The following is a 17,038-nucleotide window of genomic DNA, read 5'->3' as shown; positions in this document are numbered from 1 at the left end:
ATCATATTTTGTGTGTACAATCCAAGGGGAGAGCTGTAAGTGATGACATCCCTTCTATTCTTCTGTGCAGTGAAAACTTCAAGATTCCAGAACTTTCTTATCTTTTACGTCAGAACATCGGCTTATACAGAGTGTACATATCGCAGAGTTTATTTCTAGACAATTCTGACATGCTCGGATACAAACGGGCATAATTCTGCCGATGCGAGATGTGAGTCAAAACAAGCTTGAGGTATACGATAGAAAACTGAAGTTATCCAGTTTGAGAGATACATGTATACTTTAGTTAGGCGACATGATGTCCTATAGATACGAGTAGACGTAAAGAGCAACATTCCAGCTTTTGGTTACATTTCAACAAAGTTCTCTCTACACTAACATCATGACATGATCGCGAAAATGGATATTCACGTACGCAATAAACTGTATGTTGTTGTTTTGTTTTTTACGAACACAATAAAATCACACTAAGAAGTTAAAAAATATCTGATTTCCATGTTTCTTCTAAAACATAATCTTATTTACAATATTATTTTACATATTCTTACAATTAAAGCATTTTGATATAGTTGTTTTAATTTCGCTTCTGAAAGCCAAGGTGAACTGTTTCATATTTTGACACAGGCATGGCAATTTTGGAAACAATTTACTCAGGTTATATAAAATCTTATGGCATCGTTACAATTATGGTAATCTTGCTGTCTTCAGTTCCTCTTGTAAGGCTTTTAAATAGTCTTGCTACGATTTGTTTCTGATGTACAAATAATGTTTACTGTTTTTTTCTTTTTTTAATAATTGAAGTTCGATGAGTATACACATAATATATGTACATGAAATTTCAGTTCAGTTCACTTCTGTTTACATGACATTATTTCAGAACGTCTGAATAAAATGGCAGTTGTCAACGGTCAATAGGCCTGACATTAAACAAGCCTTGTCAAGTGAGCTGAAAAGAAAAACGGTCGATGCTACTCTTCGCACATTTCGAAAACGCCCGGAAGCTGCGGTACTTGCTATGTCAAATATGAAAAAATCGGTATTTCGAGTAATGTTGAAATTGTGTCTTCTTTACACAGTGGACACAGTTGACATTTGCACAGTATCAAATTCGTCAAAAGACAGGGTTAGATTTAACATTTTCATATAAAGTCAGACCTTGCTTCAGCAGACCAATACAAATGTTTTGGAAGCAATATCAAGCCTTTCACAAGTTCCGTTGTGAAAAGGTAACAACTACAAATTCATCAACATCACAGAATTGAAAAATCAGGCAAATCAATGAATAGATTTGAAGTTGTTCGAGGCGCGGGATATGTAAAATAATGTACAAAAAAGGTGACATGTAGCTTTGACGATGATTTATTAAGATGAAAACAGTAGGAACATTAAAAGCAAGTTTCATATGAAGGGTTTGTTTGCAAAAACCGATAAGTCCATTTTTGAAGATTTTGAAGTACGATCTCTGTCATAAAGTACAAAATAATACCTTTTAAATGATATATTGGTCAATACATATAAAGGTATATTTTGAAGTTATGGTCAAAAGAATAAAAAATTTTCTTATTATTCTCTTTATTTTTCTTGACCTTTAATCGTACATATCTCCATTTGGCAAATATGGACTTATCGGTTTTGCAAACAAACTCTTCATATTATATTGTGTTTGAGGTGTTTTTTTTTTCAGATTAAGTCTTACTAATTATCAAAATGTATATACATAAAAACTACAATGTACCCGTGATTAAGCACAGAGAACGAGTGAACTCTACTGTAGCATACATGTACTTTAAAACTGCATGTACTAAACCACCACATCGTAATAACATGTTGTAAGTCGTCATCACCATAATAGCATCATCAAGTTTTCTATAACGACTTTTTATACTTAAATACTGATTATCGTTATTTTTTTTTGTGCATAGGATCAAGATATCAGCCACGGGCATGATAGTAACCATGACATACTTGTAATAGCAGGGAGGTTGGAGGTGATAGTGAGCATGGCGTTTCAGAGCTTTGCATAACCACTGGTCAGTGCCTGAATGTGTCGCTGTGTGATTGGTACGTACGTCTCCTGGGAAGGTTCGACGATGAATACCTCTTCGAAGTCGGGATTGAATCCTCTCTTAACCAGATCCGACTTTTTTTGCTTGAATGTCGACGTCAGATCTGTTTCCGCCACCATGCGCAGGAACTTGGGCTGCGCGTAGGTCGGCAACGAGGAAGTCACGTGACGATAGAGATCCCCGTAGTCAATGGTGGCGCCCTCTCGAACGACAATCGCCGCCATACCCGCTCTCCCATCGTGTCCTGCCAAACATGACAGAAGTACGAGGCAACAACCGAAAGTTACTGGGATTTGTTAAACGAACGTTTTGTGTCCTTTGAGAAGGTTGAAATAAGATTCATTTGTTCAAGCAAAATTAATCTGAATACTATCTATGGCACAGATAAATGGGACAGATTATCTCCAAGCACAATTTAGATAATACAGTCTCTCTGACTTGCTGATACGGATAGCACTGTTCCCATCTCTGTTCCATTGCGTATCAGGTCAATTACCCCCCCCCCCCCCCCCCCCCCCGGCTAAATACTGGTTAGTGATGAGGTTAGAGTAACGATTATGGTTAGGGTTAGGTTTAGAGTTAACGTTTGTGTTAGGGTTAGGATTAGGTTCAGGATTAGCGTCAGGTTAAGGTTCTAGCTAAAAGGCACTCAATACATTCCTATGTATTGAGTGTCTTGTAGTTAAACCTACGGACGTCACATCATCGTAATTTAAAGTGATTACAACGCATGTTTGATTGCCCCAGTGAACATTAGTTCTCCGACATCTACCTAGCCCCCGAAATGAACACGATATACGCTGTAAATGACTGCAGCTGAGGAAAGTCCCTTTTTTGACCGTGTTAACAGAGAGTGGGGAAAACAGTTGACCCTAACCTATCGTCCATTGCTTCCTACTTATGACACCAATGTGAACGTATCGTCGACACTGAGTTACGAGGCTCACCGGGCACATATACGCCATACACGTTGGCTTCCTCGATATCAGGAAAACAACTGAGGACGTGCGATACCTCGAAGGTGGACACATTTTCTCCCTTCCATCTTTGATATGAAGAAACAAACACACGAAAAAACAGCATGAATTAGTCATGGAAGCATATTAATGATCAGAAATGTAAATGCCAGAAGCATAATATAGATCGTACTCAATTGGGAATTTTACAGCACGTATATTCATCTCGTCACCTACACATAAAATGTGAGAAGAAATTCATCATGTACTTACAGCCAGTAAAAGCAAGATCAAGTGAAATCATAAAAGTCTTTCAAAATGTTCAAACACAGAGTTAACATTCATGACGTCATGAAAAAGAAAATAATGATAGGCAGAAGTAAAGCTTACGTACTAGTGTGTGGAGATGACAAAGACTCAACAACAACAAAAACAACAACATAGAAATTGGAAACCATTCAGAAAGACATTATCGAGTTGAATAAAGCATTAATACCACATCAATGTGATAGCAACTTTAATGACCGGAGTTCACAAACATAGCTTAAATCTAGTCCATGGATTATGCAAATTTAAATTGCGTAATCATGCATATGACTCATTGTATTCGCCAATAGACATCCAGTGATAAACACATGCTGTCACGAGGATGTGCAGGGTGTACCTATTTCGCGCTTCTGTTAGTCCATGGACGAAATTTTAACCATTAGAATGGATCGAGAGTGCCATTGTGAATTTCGACGAATGTTGGAGAAACACATATTTATTTTCATAACAGCTAATCAGCTGTTCGTTTTGTGAACTGATTATCATGGTAGTTGCAACCGAAAAAAGCTTCTCGGTTATTCTATGATATATGATAGTGACATTTTAGCATTTTCACTTGACCTTTGACCACATGGATTAAAGCTTTCCCTAGAGAATACTTACCTGGTGATACATGGTGATACATACATGAATACACAAAATTTCGTGAAAATACCTTCAGGACATAATGCTTCCGGCGACACTTCGTGGCGGAGACATAAAAAACATTGAGTGTCGGTTATAGAGACATGTTAGGCGCAGACATTATCGGGTGCACGTCACGAGACCGACACCCACGAGTCATACAGCCCAAGAGTCATACAGCCCATGAGTTATGCAGCCCACGAGTGATACAGCTCATGAGTCATACAGCCCATGAGTTCGACACTAAGCAAACAAGGCCCATGAGAGATTAAGCCTCGTGTTGTATATGTCGAACTTGTGGGCTGTTTCTACCTAGTGTCGAACTCATGGGCTTTATTTGCATATAGTGTCGAACTCATGGGCTGTATGACTCGTGAGCGGCATGACTCATGAACCTGTTTTCAATGTTGAACTCGTGGGCTGTATGACTCGTGGGTGTCGGCCTCGTGGGATGACTCCACATTATCACATCATCTAATTTGTGCGAGTGGGACCGACAGCACTGTTTCATAAAAACACCGAAAATTGTTTCTATATCTTTTTATGTCCGGTTGGTTCTGTCCTATTTCCTGTTTCATGATTTTTCCGTTTCATAGACGTTCAAGGTCATTTTGAACATCTTGTGGCATTTCACTCGAACAAAAAAGTGCAATTCCTTCAGCTGACTTTTATACACCGTCACTTCCATGTACAAGTATAATGCTGTCAAAAACAACAACAAGACGCATTTTCCAGGCGGTGGTTCTGACACTGACCTGTAGGTGTCTCCCACTCGATCGATGAAGTACACGTAACCTTCACTGTCGATTCGCATGACGTCACCAGAGTTGAAATACATGTCATCTGGCACCTTTACGTTCCTTACGATCTTTTTCTCGGACATCTCACGCTTGCCCTTGTAGCCGGCGAACTGTCTCCTGTCCATCATCTTCATCAACAGCAGTCCGGGCTCTCCTTCGTTGAAGAAAATATTAACTTATTTAAATATGCTGTAGGGTATGCTACGTGCTCATACATGATTATAACGTTGAGTTTAACTCAGTAAATGCTGATAAAGTGCTCCCTCTTCTGTTAAAGATACTGATACTTGTACTGCGAAAAGCAATTAGGGATAGGTAGACATGGAAATTAGATAATGATACCTGTAGATGAGACAGATTATGACGAAGACGATGATGATTCAGGAAAAATGAAGAAGAAGAGGAAGAAGAAGAAGAAGAAGAAGAAGACATAGAGGAAGGAAAAGAAGAAGATGAGGAAATAGGGGAAGTAGGGTCAAGAAGAGGCAGACGAAAAGGCACAACAGCAAAAAGCACAGGAAAGCATTCAAGAGGAGGAAGTGGAAGATGGCGCGTAGAGTTGCCGATACGTTAATGCGAATTACAATCACGATCAGATCACTGAAAATAACTCCAATCTACTCTACAACATCGTCCTCTGCATGCGCATGCCACTGTTTGTTTGTTGGTTCATTCACATCAGAGAAGATGGCTTGACAGCCCATATTCAGCTACACTATTAAAGCTGGTATTCCTTAGGGTCCAGTTGGATGTGAGGTGGAAGCACTTCACCGGGTGAACACCCTGCTCTTTGCGACGAATGAATGAAGCGAGATTACACACAACATTGCTCAGTCCAGACTTGGGTTCGAACCCGAGTCCTCAGGATTGTGAGCCAGACGCGCTACCGACTGAGCCAACTCACCATGCCATGACATAGACAAACCGTGTAACAAGAAAAAAAAAAGAAACAAACAGTTCAACTTTTTGCTTTAAAAAGTCACTAATGTATCTATGCACGACAAAATTCTTTAATAAACACGTTTTACAATGATTATTGTTTTTCTTTTCTTCGCAACTTTACAGAATTACTTGCATAGGAGCAGGGATTTTTAATGTTTTTTTTTTTTCTTCACCAAATTAGATAAAAGAAAATACGTTACTGTATACAAATGACTACTGTGGATAGTTTCTAGGGTTCTTGAGGTACCTGCGGGTAGACGAATGCACATGCCGCTGCCGTCTCGCTTTGGTTGGCCGGTGGCAAAGTCGTACGCTACTACCTCGATGTTATCGAAAAATTTCTGTCGAAGCAAAGACAAAACAGATAGAAATAAAAAGGTAGATATGATTACCTGAGAAATACATTTGATTGTGTGACGATATTTCAGTAGATTCGCATTACTTTCCAGTCTTCTGCAAATAAGTTCACGTTTATGTGATGATAAATATAAAACTAAGTGATCAAACTGTAGTCACACATACATTTTTACTCAACCATTGAACGGGGCAAGTTTTACACAAAATAATGTACAACATGAGAAACGAACAAGAAAATGAAATTTTACTGTACACCGTTTGCAGCACAGGCAAAAATTGAATCGAAGGATACAGATTTCGATTCCTTGGCAAGAAAAACAATCCAGTAAAGATTTTGTGTCAATAGGTCAAAGGGGGACCGACTAGGCCATGTGATCATTACTTTATGTGTATAATATACGATATAACTTGTGAAAAATAAAAGAATGAAAATTTCAGAACTTACTTGTTACTTGCATTCCACTTTGAGGTAATCTCTACAATCCTGCTAGTTTGATTCTATTCTATATTCTAACTTCAGAGCAGTGCTGCATTGCTCTTCCATTACCTCTTTGGTGTATCTGAGGGCACGATAAAAATTACTTGGGGACTATTGTAATTTGGTATTCACGTCTGAACTTGTCAACCATGCTTCCTAATGAAACATAAAGTCTATAGGCACTTGACATATTATTCTTATGTGAGGCTTATACCCGCACTGTCCATGGATATTTGCCGACCGAACCCACGCGTCCCTCCACGTTGATGAAAGAGGTTATGGCTTCCGTAGCTCCATAGAACTCGATGATCCGGCCGATATTGAATCTCGTCTGAAATTCTTTCCAGATCTCAACGCGCAGTCCGTTCCCGACGGCTGCTCGTAACGGTACCTCGTACACTCCGTCGTTCTCTTTCTGTGAGTAGGAAAGGTGCACGTCAAGAGTTCGACACCCACGAAGCATACAGCCCACGGTTTATACAGTCCACGAGCCATACAGTCCATGAAATCGACACTAAGCAAATAAGGCCTATGAGTCCGACACAAAAGCAAACAAGGCCCACGAGTTCGACACTACAAAAACTAGGCCCACGAGATCATGATGCAGAGTCGAACTCGTGGGTCCAATTTTACCTAGCCAGTGTTGAACTCATGGGCCTTTTTTGCTTAGTGTCGAACTTGTGGTCCTAGTTTGCCTAGTGTCGAATTCATGGGCTGTATGATTCGTGGGTTGTATGATTCACAGACCTTTATGAAGTGTCGAAGTCGTTGGCCGTGTAACTCGTGGGTGTCGGTCTCGTGAGACGACCCCGGTATGAAAAGCGTACTGTCGGAAGAGTCATTCTTATTTGTTTTGTCCTTCTGTCACTTCTGAACATATCTTTTTCATTTTGTTTTTATTCTCCTATTTAGTCCTAAGTTTTCTTCGTTCTCTCCATCTTAACTTCCCAGCCTCCTTCTTCTTGAACCAAACACTTTTAAAATCAAAGCTAATTCATGCATAAGTTGACTTGGATCAACGTAGTAAACTCTTACAACCCATAAGGGAGAATTCTGATTAGATTTCGACATATTCATGGTATTGACAGAAAATATATGAACGTTTTAAGTTTCACTTGTTCTCATCAAACAGTGTTTTCGCACACAACCTCACAACTCTGTCATTGGCTTCCATAAAAGATGAAAATCCTTTTTTGGTCGATAACTTAGCACTGTAACACTTCTCCTGTTAAGTTATGACAAATCTGTAATAGTACATTAATGATTTATTCTAAGAAAAGAAATTTATCAAAGGTTTGTGCGGGTTAATGTGAAACTCCTCACACAACTTGCCTTAATGGCTGTGACCTACATCACTGATTTCCTTTAACATGTAACAAATTTGTCATCTTACGTTCCATCTGAATAAACTCTCGCCCCTTTTGCTTTTTGATTTCGTTCTATTTTTTTGAAGTCAACGTGATCGTGGAATGGCAGTTTATTTCCATATTCACACCTGGCAGGGAACATAATATAATCAGCTAGATAGATAGATAGATGTTGAAATATTCACGTCACTCACTTAAAAGGCGGTTTGATATACACAATGAATACGAAAGGCGGTACATTGTTAAAAATGCCTCAAAGCAGATGATTAAAAAAAAAGCAAGCAAAATGCGCAGGTACGCATGTATAAAACGAAATCTAATCGCTTTAACTTAGGTGAGGAAAAGCATATCACTTCTTCGAAAGGCAAAAAGTGTTACAATAGTATCAGACACCGCAGCGTAAACGTACCGCTGGCTGGGCCAGCAGGTAGCGGCATAGTTCCCCGATGTACTGAAAGATAGTAACTTTGTACTTCCGTATGTCATCCCAGAAACGACTCGCAGAAAACTTCCGCGCTATAGCAATGGTACAGCCTAGAAAAAAGAAAGAAAGAAAGAAAGAAACAAACAAACAGTCAAATAAAAATCGAACAGTTTATAATTGTGACGGAAAAAAAAATCCACTTTTTAACTTTTAAATCAAACTTAAAAGGTGGCGTGAGCTAAAAGAAATGAGGCAGCATAGGTTTCATGGGGATTATGACTGAAAAAAAAAATAGGGGACAGAAGGCTCTCGAGTAGACAGGAGTGTACGCTCATGGGAAGCAGCTGACATGTAAGAGCTGCTCCCTATACAAGTATTAATCCGGCCGAGGAGTGAGAAAGTAAAGTTCATCCCTGCAGGTTATGGGTATTTTTTCCATGACATCACAATTTGTCTTGTCAAAATAGTAAACAGATAATCTTTTTTTTAAAGCTGCACAACATGCATAACTTTCTCCCATTTTTCACTGATATTCATTCGCTTTCAAGAAATTCATATTGTGCGTGGTTTCTAAATCTACGCTAAAACCAAATGCACTTTATCAACCAGGAAATGAAATTATCTTGTTCTCATTTAAAACAGATATACATTTTTTTTAAATGTATTTCTGTTTTCGCAACTACTGGGTATGACCATTACATGTATAATGTTGTATCTTCTTGTTGATTTGTATGGCTCCGAATGGAACTACCCTGCTTTTAAAGAAAACATAAATGAATGAATGGATAAATAAATAAATAAATATACAAATAAGTAAATAAATAAATAAATGTATGTAGGTGTATATATACACATATACATATATATATATATGTATATGTATATATATATATATATATATATATATGATACATAAAAACAGTAAATCAATCCAAACACAATTTCAGGATATGAAATTAACTATAACTCATTGCCCACAATTTACAGAAAACCCCATTCAAATTGCTTCAGTGGTCAAAGAGAAATGAGGATTTTTGTACAGCATGCCAGGAATCCCTTCCCTGCAAGTTCTGTCTATTGTGTTTACATATTAATACGCAGTTCCAAGAGCATCCAAGTGCTAAACTAGGAAGAATCAGACTCATGACATGCTTTACAACAATCCACATTGCTCTGTGACCGCTTAACCAAACTGAATGAGGTTTTCTGCAAAATAGAGCTAAGACATAATATCTCAAGTAGCATTTAGACGGTTTAATCATATTGGGTGTTATCAACGCAAAAATCCGATAGTATTTTTTTAAAATATACTGTATACAGCTCACCTGCAGTAAAGCTCCCACACACCACTATTAGGAGTGCTGAGGAGTGATAGAGAGGAAGCGGTACGTAATACACGTCGTCTGGGTGAAGTTTGGCGTTGTAAGTCTTCTTCAGAACCATCCCACCACCGACAGCTTTCTTATGTGTGACGACCGCCGGTTTAGGCATCCCTAGTATACACGAAAGACAAACAGTACCAGCAAATTAACAAACACACAGACAAACGAATACAAATCTCTGCCCCTCTGATGTGGTTATGATTACCCCTTGAGTAGTGATAGAAGTGATGATCATAAATCAGATGACATTCAAGTAGGCCTATTCATGAGATGAATAATGATTATTAAAGGTTTCAATTCAATTTTTTTCAATTCAATTCAATTCAATAGTTTATTTATTTCCATCATCACAAAGAAAAGAAAAGAAAAGAAAAAGTTGCCATAAACCAAAGTGATACAATTTTTTTGTCCTTTCTTGGTTGCTGATTTGGGCTTCCAGCTTTATTGGTTTGGGTTGTGTGGTGTTTTTATTAAACATGAGTTCGCGAGTAGTATTGGCACTGCTGTTGGGCTGAACTTTTTTTGTTTTTGTTTTTAAACAAGTATATCTATGCCAAATTGCTTTGCTCAGAACCTTTTCGTTACAAAGTTCGGTCATTGTGATGAGGGGGAGTCACTTATTTGTTCGTTTGTTTTTTTTTCGTGTTGTCGTTGTATGTAGTACAGTCAGTGACGGCGACCGTTGCTGCTGGCTCTACATAAGGTAGTTTTAACAACTAAAATTTCATGAAAGATTAATTGCGCACTAGAAACGTGGCGTCCACTTTCCAAAGATGCTTTTTCATTGCTTTTATATAACTCTGGATCCAGCTTAAGTGAGGCAGTGTACATGCTGTATGAAAAAATGTGTACTACATTGTAAGTGTTGTCAGCAGCAAAGCATGGATTAAGTGGGATTATAGTAGAAAACGTTAAAGGCGTTATTCACCATTTGCAGATGAAACAAAAACCCAGCTTTAGTGCTTTCAAATAGTTCTGAAATGTGAGTTATGATTGAAACAAACAATGTATAAATTTGAATCAGTATAATTAATGTTAAGTACCGTTAAATATACAAAATGTGAACAATAGTTGTAATAAAACTGTTTCTAGACTAAACCGTCTACAGTTATGGTTTATTGAGAAAAATAGTGATATCTCCTTATATCTTAGGCTTTGCTTTATTGCAAAATTTTTACATGGTAGGATGTTTTGTGATATAACTGACCTACACATATGCATCAAATGTGATATCTCGAACATTTTTTTCAAATCACTGCTCCCAATGGCAAACAGTGCCTTTAAGGTAAGGAGACACAAATTTGTATTCTGAAGGTTTCTCCTTTGTATACTATAAAAATGATAATAACCATGTAATGTCTCCCTAAGGTGACATCAAAAGATATATATATATACACATATATGTAAATATGCAATCATAATTATTTAACAATCACCAATGTTTTCGTATCGATATCTGACCTGTTGTGCCCGACGTAAATATATAAGAAACGACATCGTCCAGACTGCTAATGGGGACTGACGGGAAGTATTCCTCGGTCACCGTGTCGATGTCCATGGTAACCACATCGTTCGGCGGTGACTCGATGCTCTCGCCCGTATCGTTGACCATCAAGAGGTCGATGCCCAACTGGCGGAGGTCGGGCAGGATGTCGCAAACAATGGGTAGAAACTCTGTATAGAGAGTGGGTATTGATCAGAGAGAATGTCACTAGGATTTTCATTGCAAATTGAAGACATCTACGTGAACTTATTTATCAGGCCACAGGAAAATAGCCCAGATACAACACTCCGGCCCTCTATCCCCCCTCCCCCCCCCCCCCAAAAAAAAAAAAGAAAGAAAGAAAGAAAGAAAGAAAGAAAGAAAGAAAACACCTGTTAAATGATTAAGACGCTTAAAAAGGGAGCATTCATTTTAATTTACCTGAAATGTAGAATTCCGCTTCCAAAAAACAAACTTGGGCCAAAATAAGTTACTTGCATCTCTCCGTCAGTATACCTGTACCAAAATTTCAAGTTTTCATTTGGTTACACAGAGTTGAAGTCTCAACTTTCAACCAGTCTTGAACTCGTCACCAAGACGAGTTAATTGATAAGCAGTATAAAAAAATTGTCTGCTGATGATCTTCATCTCTGAACCTGGGGAATCACAAATCCAAAAATTATATCTACAAAAGATATGCTGTTGTCAGAATAAACATAATGGGAGCCTTTAATGCACCAATTTTGACTCTCATTTGCATAGGGTGTGACATATAGACCTTAAGTTACTGCCTTGAAGCCGTCTTCACTCGACAGTTTGTTTTTTTAATGTGTTGTCAGGTTAAGTGTTATATGCGCCCAAATTTGAGTATAAATTTGGACAAACAATTCCTGGGATACAAAAAAGAAAAGATTTTTTTTTGAGTTTTCGTGTGGGTGTGTCTCAGTGTTATATAGGCGTGAAAAACTGTAGATTTAACAACATTAAAAAATGACACTGAATGTTTTAAAGGCCATCTTCACCTTCAAATCAAGTTTTTAAAATTTCAACTTTGACCGTCATTTTTATATCCAAGATAGCCTGGCATCAACTGGCCGTTTATTTATGATATTTCAATTTCAATTGTTGGAAAAAGAAGAATGAAAAATAAATGAATTGAAATTGAAATTGAAAATTGATATGACGGACTTATCACGTTTATGGGCCTTCAAAAATTCAAGCGCGTTCGTACCAATATTGTTTCTGAGATAAAGATACAGGGAGTGTGTATGGGAGCCTGTGTGTGTTTGTGTTTATGACACACAGAGATGAAAGAAGATGAGCACATTTTAACATCCTTGTTTTTCGTCGTACATTTTTCATTAATTAGAGCATGATATCTCTATTTCATCTATTTTGTTTGTTACTAACAACAATTTTGTTAATTGATGCAATTAAATTAATCTATTTTGTATTAACAAAATACAGAGAAATAAAGCCCCCCCCCCCCCCCACTCAAAAAAAAAAGTTGAAATATTCGGCAATCGAACCACTATATAGTATTGCAAAGGAGACCAAACCATCTTCCGGTAGACTTGAGATGCAGAACTGGAAAATGGCCTGAATTCATTCGAAATTCAAATTTTCCAATTTTTGAGAATTTCAGCATGATCCCAACATTTGATCGAGAAATAAATGCAATGTTCAAAGGTTTATTGTAGTAACTACGACATTTCCAAAATTAATAGAAAACGGATTTGACAACAACAGATATACAGCTTCAAGAACATTGTCATGTAAATTTATGATTGGGAAAGAAAAACAGTTACCTCCCATAGAGTCATAGGAAATCAAACTTCAGTTAAGAATTGTATTACATAAAAGTAGCAATATTAGTAGAACACAACAGTAAAAGTTTAAGAACGGAACACAATCGATTGAAAAGTTATTAATTTTTAAGCTTAAATTTCGGTGCCGTCATCACTGGATTTAAAGAAGACTAGTACAGTTCAAGACGTCATTAGGGACAACAGCACAAAGAAAATATTGGGAGAATTCAACAAAATTTAATTTTTCATGAAAAGTATACATTCCATCAACTTGTTGGGTGGCATATTTGGCAAATTTTTCAGTCAAAAAAAGAGTCGAGATACGCTACTATAGGGCATCATCTATACAGCCAACCTGAACCAAAGATGAGTTTCTTGGCTTCGCTTGTTCGTATGCAGTGCAGAAGTGTAGTTCCACGAAGGTTGTAATTTATCAGGCTCGAAATTACGCCTAGCTTCAGCAGTCCCAACCACGTCCACAAAAACGTCGGCCCGTTGTGTAGCAGGACGCACACCGCGTCACCTTTCTTTAAGCTGGGGTCCGAACCGCTGATCCACCGCGCCGTCATGCTTACCCTGCGGGACACGTCGGCATAGCAGTACGAATCTTCCTCGAACAGGATGCATGGGTGATCGGGACGTTCCTGAGCAGTCTTTTCGAAGACGTCCACCATGGATGTCCGGGATCGGTCCAGCTCGACCATACTCCTATAAAGGAAGAGAATGCTGCCCAGTTGTTGCAGGTCGCCAATTAGGGTAGGGTACTTCCAGCGAAACCAGGCGTATCCCGCTGGAATGGACACGGCAGCAAGAGCTGCGGCTCCCTGTCTGGAATTCCAATCAGCAGACATGTTGCGGGTTTTGTGCTATTCTCTCGTCGCTTTGCTTTATTCCAGAACATGCAGAATAGTATCACTCGCTGGCTTTGTGAAAATAGTGTTCTCTCTTCCTCTCTCTTGATATTTTGTATAAATAACTCCACTTGAACACACCGTATACCGTATGTTTTGGGGGTGTTTTTTCTGCGGAACTGTTTGTCGAATCGCTAAAAGACATAGGCCCCGCTGAATGCACACACACACACACACTATACAATAGAGTATATGACCCGTTAATGCTGGCTTTGAAACTCACAGGATAATAAAATGAGCAAAAAAAAAAAAATCCCCTTTGCTCTCACCAGATAAACACTCAAAAGTTCAAAGTACAATGTCGATGTGAGCTGCAGGTCATTTTGTTTGTTTTGTTGAGTTAAATTCGTTTATTTTTTTATGAAAATAAATCTATGTTAGCACAAGGTGTATAACCTGCAAGTAGCCTGGCTGGTAAATATACATTATTATTTGCCTGTTGTATTTCAGTGTCGATTAAGAGTTAAAAATGGTGTATGAAACCTACTTACTTTTTTGTCAACCTTGCAAAGTGTGCATTTCTATTTTTGCTTATTTTACGTAATAGCATATATAAGCCTATATACTTTATGATCCTTGCATTGTGTATTTCTTACCAAATGATACAACAATGATTTGTGTAATGTTTGCTTTGTATTTTTATTCAACCTTTGTTGGATATTCTCAGAGAAATTATAAATTGAATTGATTTGAATTGAATTGAATTGATTTTAATTGAATCGAATTGAATTAGAATCAAACGCCCAATATTCACAAGGCCTGTAACATCGGGGTGGGGCGAGATTGACAGAATGATGTCACAATACGTCACAAAGGTCAAGTCAGTGATGTCTTCATGACCACCAATTATACAATAAGTAGAGAATGACCCAATGGGTGATTTCAAGTTCGGTGCTAGTGCTAGTGCTAGTGCTATCTCAGCACTAGCACCGGCAATAAAACCGAACTTGAAATCACGTCGGTGTTGGGAGTTGACCTCAAAATTATGACGTATTTCCGGTTGCTGGTGCTGGGCTTGGTGTTGAATGTCGTCTGCTGAACCGAGCTCCGCCGATTGTGTTAGCGATTTACGTGCTTTTTCGCCATTGACTAACACTAGCCCCTAGGGATTAACATTTTCGTCATTTCAAGTTCGGTGCTGGTGTTAGCGTTGCCGTGCGAGACTCAAATTCACGTCCATAATAGATGCACGTTTTACGTGCAAAGTCTATGCTAATGCAGTGGTCGCCCACGTAACGTACACGAACACTCTCGACATGGCTTCATAAATCTGAGCCTGGGAGCAAAATTAAGATAGTTGTATTTTGGGGAGTGGATGAAATTTGTGGCATTTTAATATTTCTTCCCCACTATGTCCCTAAAACTAAGCAATTTTGGCTACATCTTTTAATAATTATTTGACTGTAATCACGCGCAATCACTTTTTTCGTCGCGCAATTCCCGCGGAGCTCGCGGTGCTGTGATTCCAACACCTAGTGCTGGTGATCGATAATTTTGATCGGTATTGCCTCGTTAATCTGACCGTCGGTGTTGGAGCTCGATTTAACGCTGTTATTCGGGGGCTAGCACTAGCACTAGCACTAGCACCGAACTTGAAATCACCCAATGTGTGAAGTCTGCTCCTTTTGAGTGGCAACGTCTGCACGTCTGCTCTCTGTGCTTTACAACAGAACATTTGATTTGATTTGATTTGATTTGATTTGATTTGATTTGATTTGATTTGATTTGATTTGATTTGATTCGATTCGATTCGTAATAGTTAATACGGAGTTGATAGTCTAATGGGATTTTTAGAATGTACACTATACGGCTCGATAAGATCGTGCAAGCTGTATTACTATTTTGTCAGCTTGACGTGACTGTGTGTGGTTATCGGGGTTATGGCTGTAAAGGCACAATAGGACTTTTTCCGGTAAAAGGAAGATTTCGGCAGAGTGTCCTTCAGAGTGTCATGATTATGTCGAGGGGAAATCAAACTGCCATGCACACAAACTCCTAAAATGAGTAGTCATGCAGTCAAGGTATCTATATTCGCCACGTCGCACCGTTTAAAGTGTACTTTATATCCATGTATATGATTATACATATCAACATACGGAATACCTCAGCGCCTCCCCCTCTTGTAACTGTGTAACTTAACGCTCGGTTAGCGAAAGGAACAGATTGCCATTATGCAAACATGCCCTTTGGAGACATCTAACTCTATTGTATATATGCATTTATCTATCACCTACCAGTATTTCAAATACAATAATTTCACTACAGAAGTGTACCTTGGTACGTAAGGAATTGAGCAATAAAACGATAATGAAAACAATAAAGTTTTAACATGTTGTAAGCGCAAAATAACAACGAAACAAAATCCATTACATAGAAGATCTAAAGAGGTCCCAAAATAATGAATAACTCATACAGGAAAATCACAAACAGCAAAATTCATCCCAGTGCATCACAAAATAGCAAAATGTCAAATAAAACAGCGAAACACAATAAGGACGTAAAGGGAACAAATGTTGATGCAAAATGTTCCAGGAAAATCGACAAAAAAACAGGTGGAATTTAACCGCATTTGATTGTTTTATTGAATCAGCAAATTTCAATGAGAACAGATAGGCCTACTGCCATTATTTAGTAACATCGTTGTAACTTTGAATGAAATCTGTTCAACAGAAACGCTGTTGGTGATTCATGTTATTCATTAATCATAGAATTGTTCGCCTATAAAATCTTCTAAAGAATGAAGTAATACACCTGCCGAGAAGATCATTGAAGGTAGAGGTTTACATGGTGGTGTAAAAGATTGAGTTTTACGGTTCACCATGTGGTAAGTCCTGAAAGGGACTGTTGGAAGAGGAGATAGTACATAAGTGAAGAGGGAGAGGTTAGAAAAGGCGAGGGGAGATAGAGAGTAAATAAGAGTGTTGTAAGAACTCTAAATCAGCAACAAAAGACACAAGCATCAAAATTAACTAGCATGCAACAAATGCTTCGTTTGAACTTCTCATCATATCAGCAACTGTTTCTTGTAGTATAACAACCGATGCGAATATCTTGTTTAAATTTCACTTCAAATTGAAACAATGAAATAAACAGAACCGCAAGAGATCTAATAT

The 17,038-nt window shown here is 38.2% G+C and overlaps 2 protein-coding genes across 2 annotated transcripts in view; one reads left to right on the top strand and one right to left on the bottom strand.

The window, feature by feature from the left end:
- LOC139739447 (large ribosomal subunit protein eL36-like) overlaps positions 1–17,038 on the top strand; it is a 182,279-nt gene that overhangs the window by 101,020 nt on the left and 64,221 nt on the right. The window lies entirely within an intron of this gene.
- On the bottom strand, positions 1,593–13,948 carry LOC139739445 (long-chain fatty acid transport protein 2-like). Its single transcript, XM_071650056.1, has 9 exons — positions 13,370–13,948; positions 11,185–11,397; positions 9,667–9,834; positions 8,327–8,451; positions 6,765–6,965; positions 5,963–6,056; positions 4,729–4,927; positions 3,014–3,111; positions 1,593–2,310 (listed from the first exon to the last, which is right to left on the bottom strand). The coding sequence occupies exons 1-9, from the start codon at positions 13,863–13,865 to the stop codon at positions 2,009–2,011; spliced, it is 1,896 nt and encodes a 631-aa protein (XP_071506157.1). The 5' UTR covers positions 13,866–13,948; the 3' UTR covers positions 1,593–2,008.

This window comes from Diadema antillarum, unplaced genomic scaffold (assembly GCF_040938485.1).
Source record: "Diadema antillarum isolate AM-2024a unplaced genomic scaffold, OU_Dant_1.0 seq00000798_RagTag, whole genome shotgun sequence".
Classification (NCBI taxonomy): domain Eukaryota; kingdom Metazoa; phylum Echinodermata; class Echinoidea; order Diadematoida; family Diadematidae; genus Diadema; species Diadema antillarum.
The sequence above is the reverse complement of the archived record's forward strand: the minus strand, read 5'-3'. Positions and strand labels throughout refer to the sequence as shown.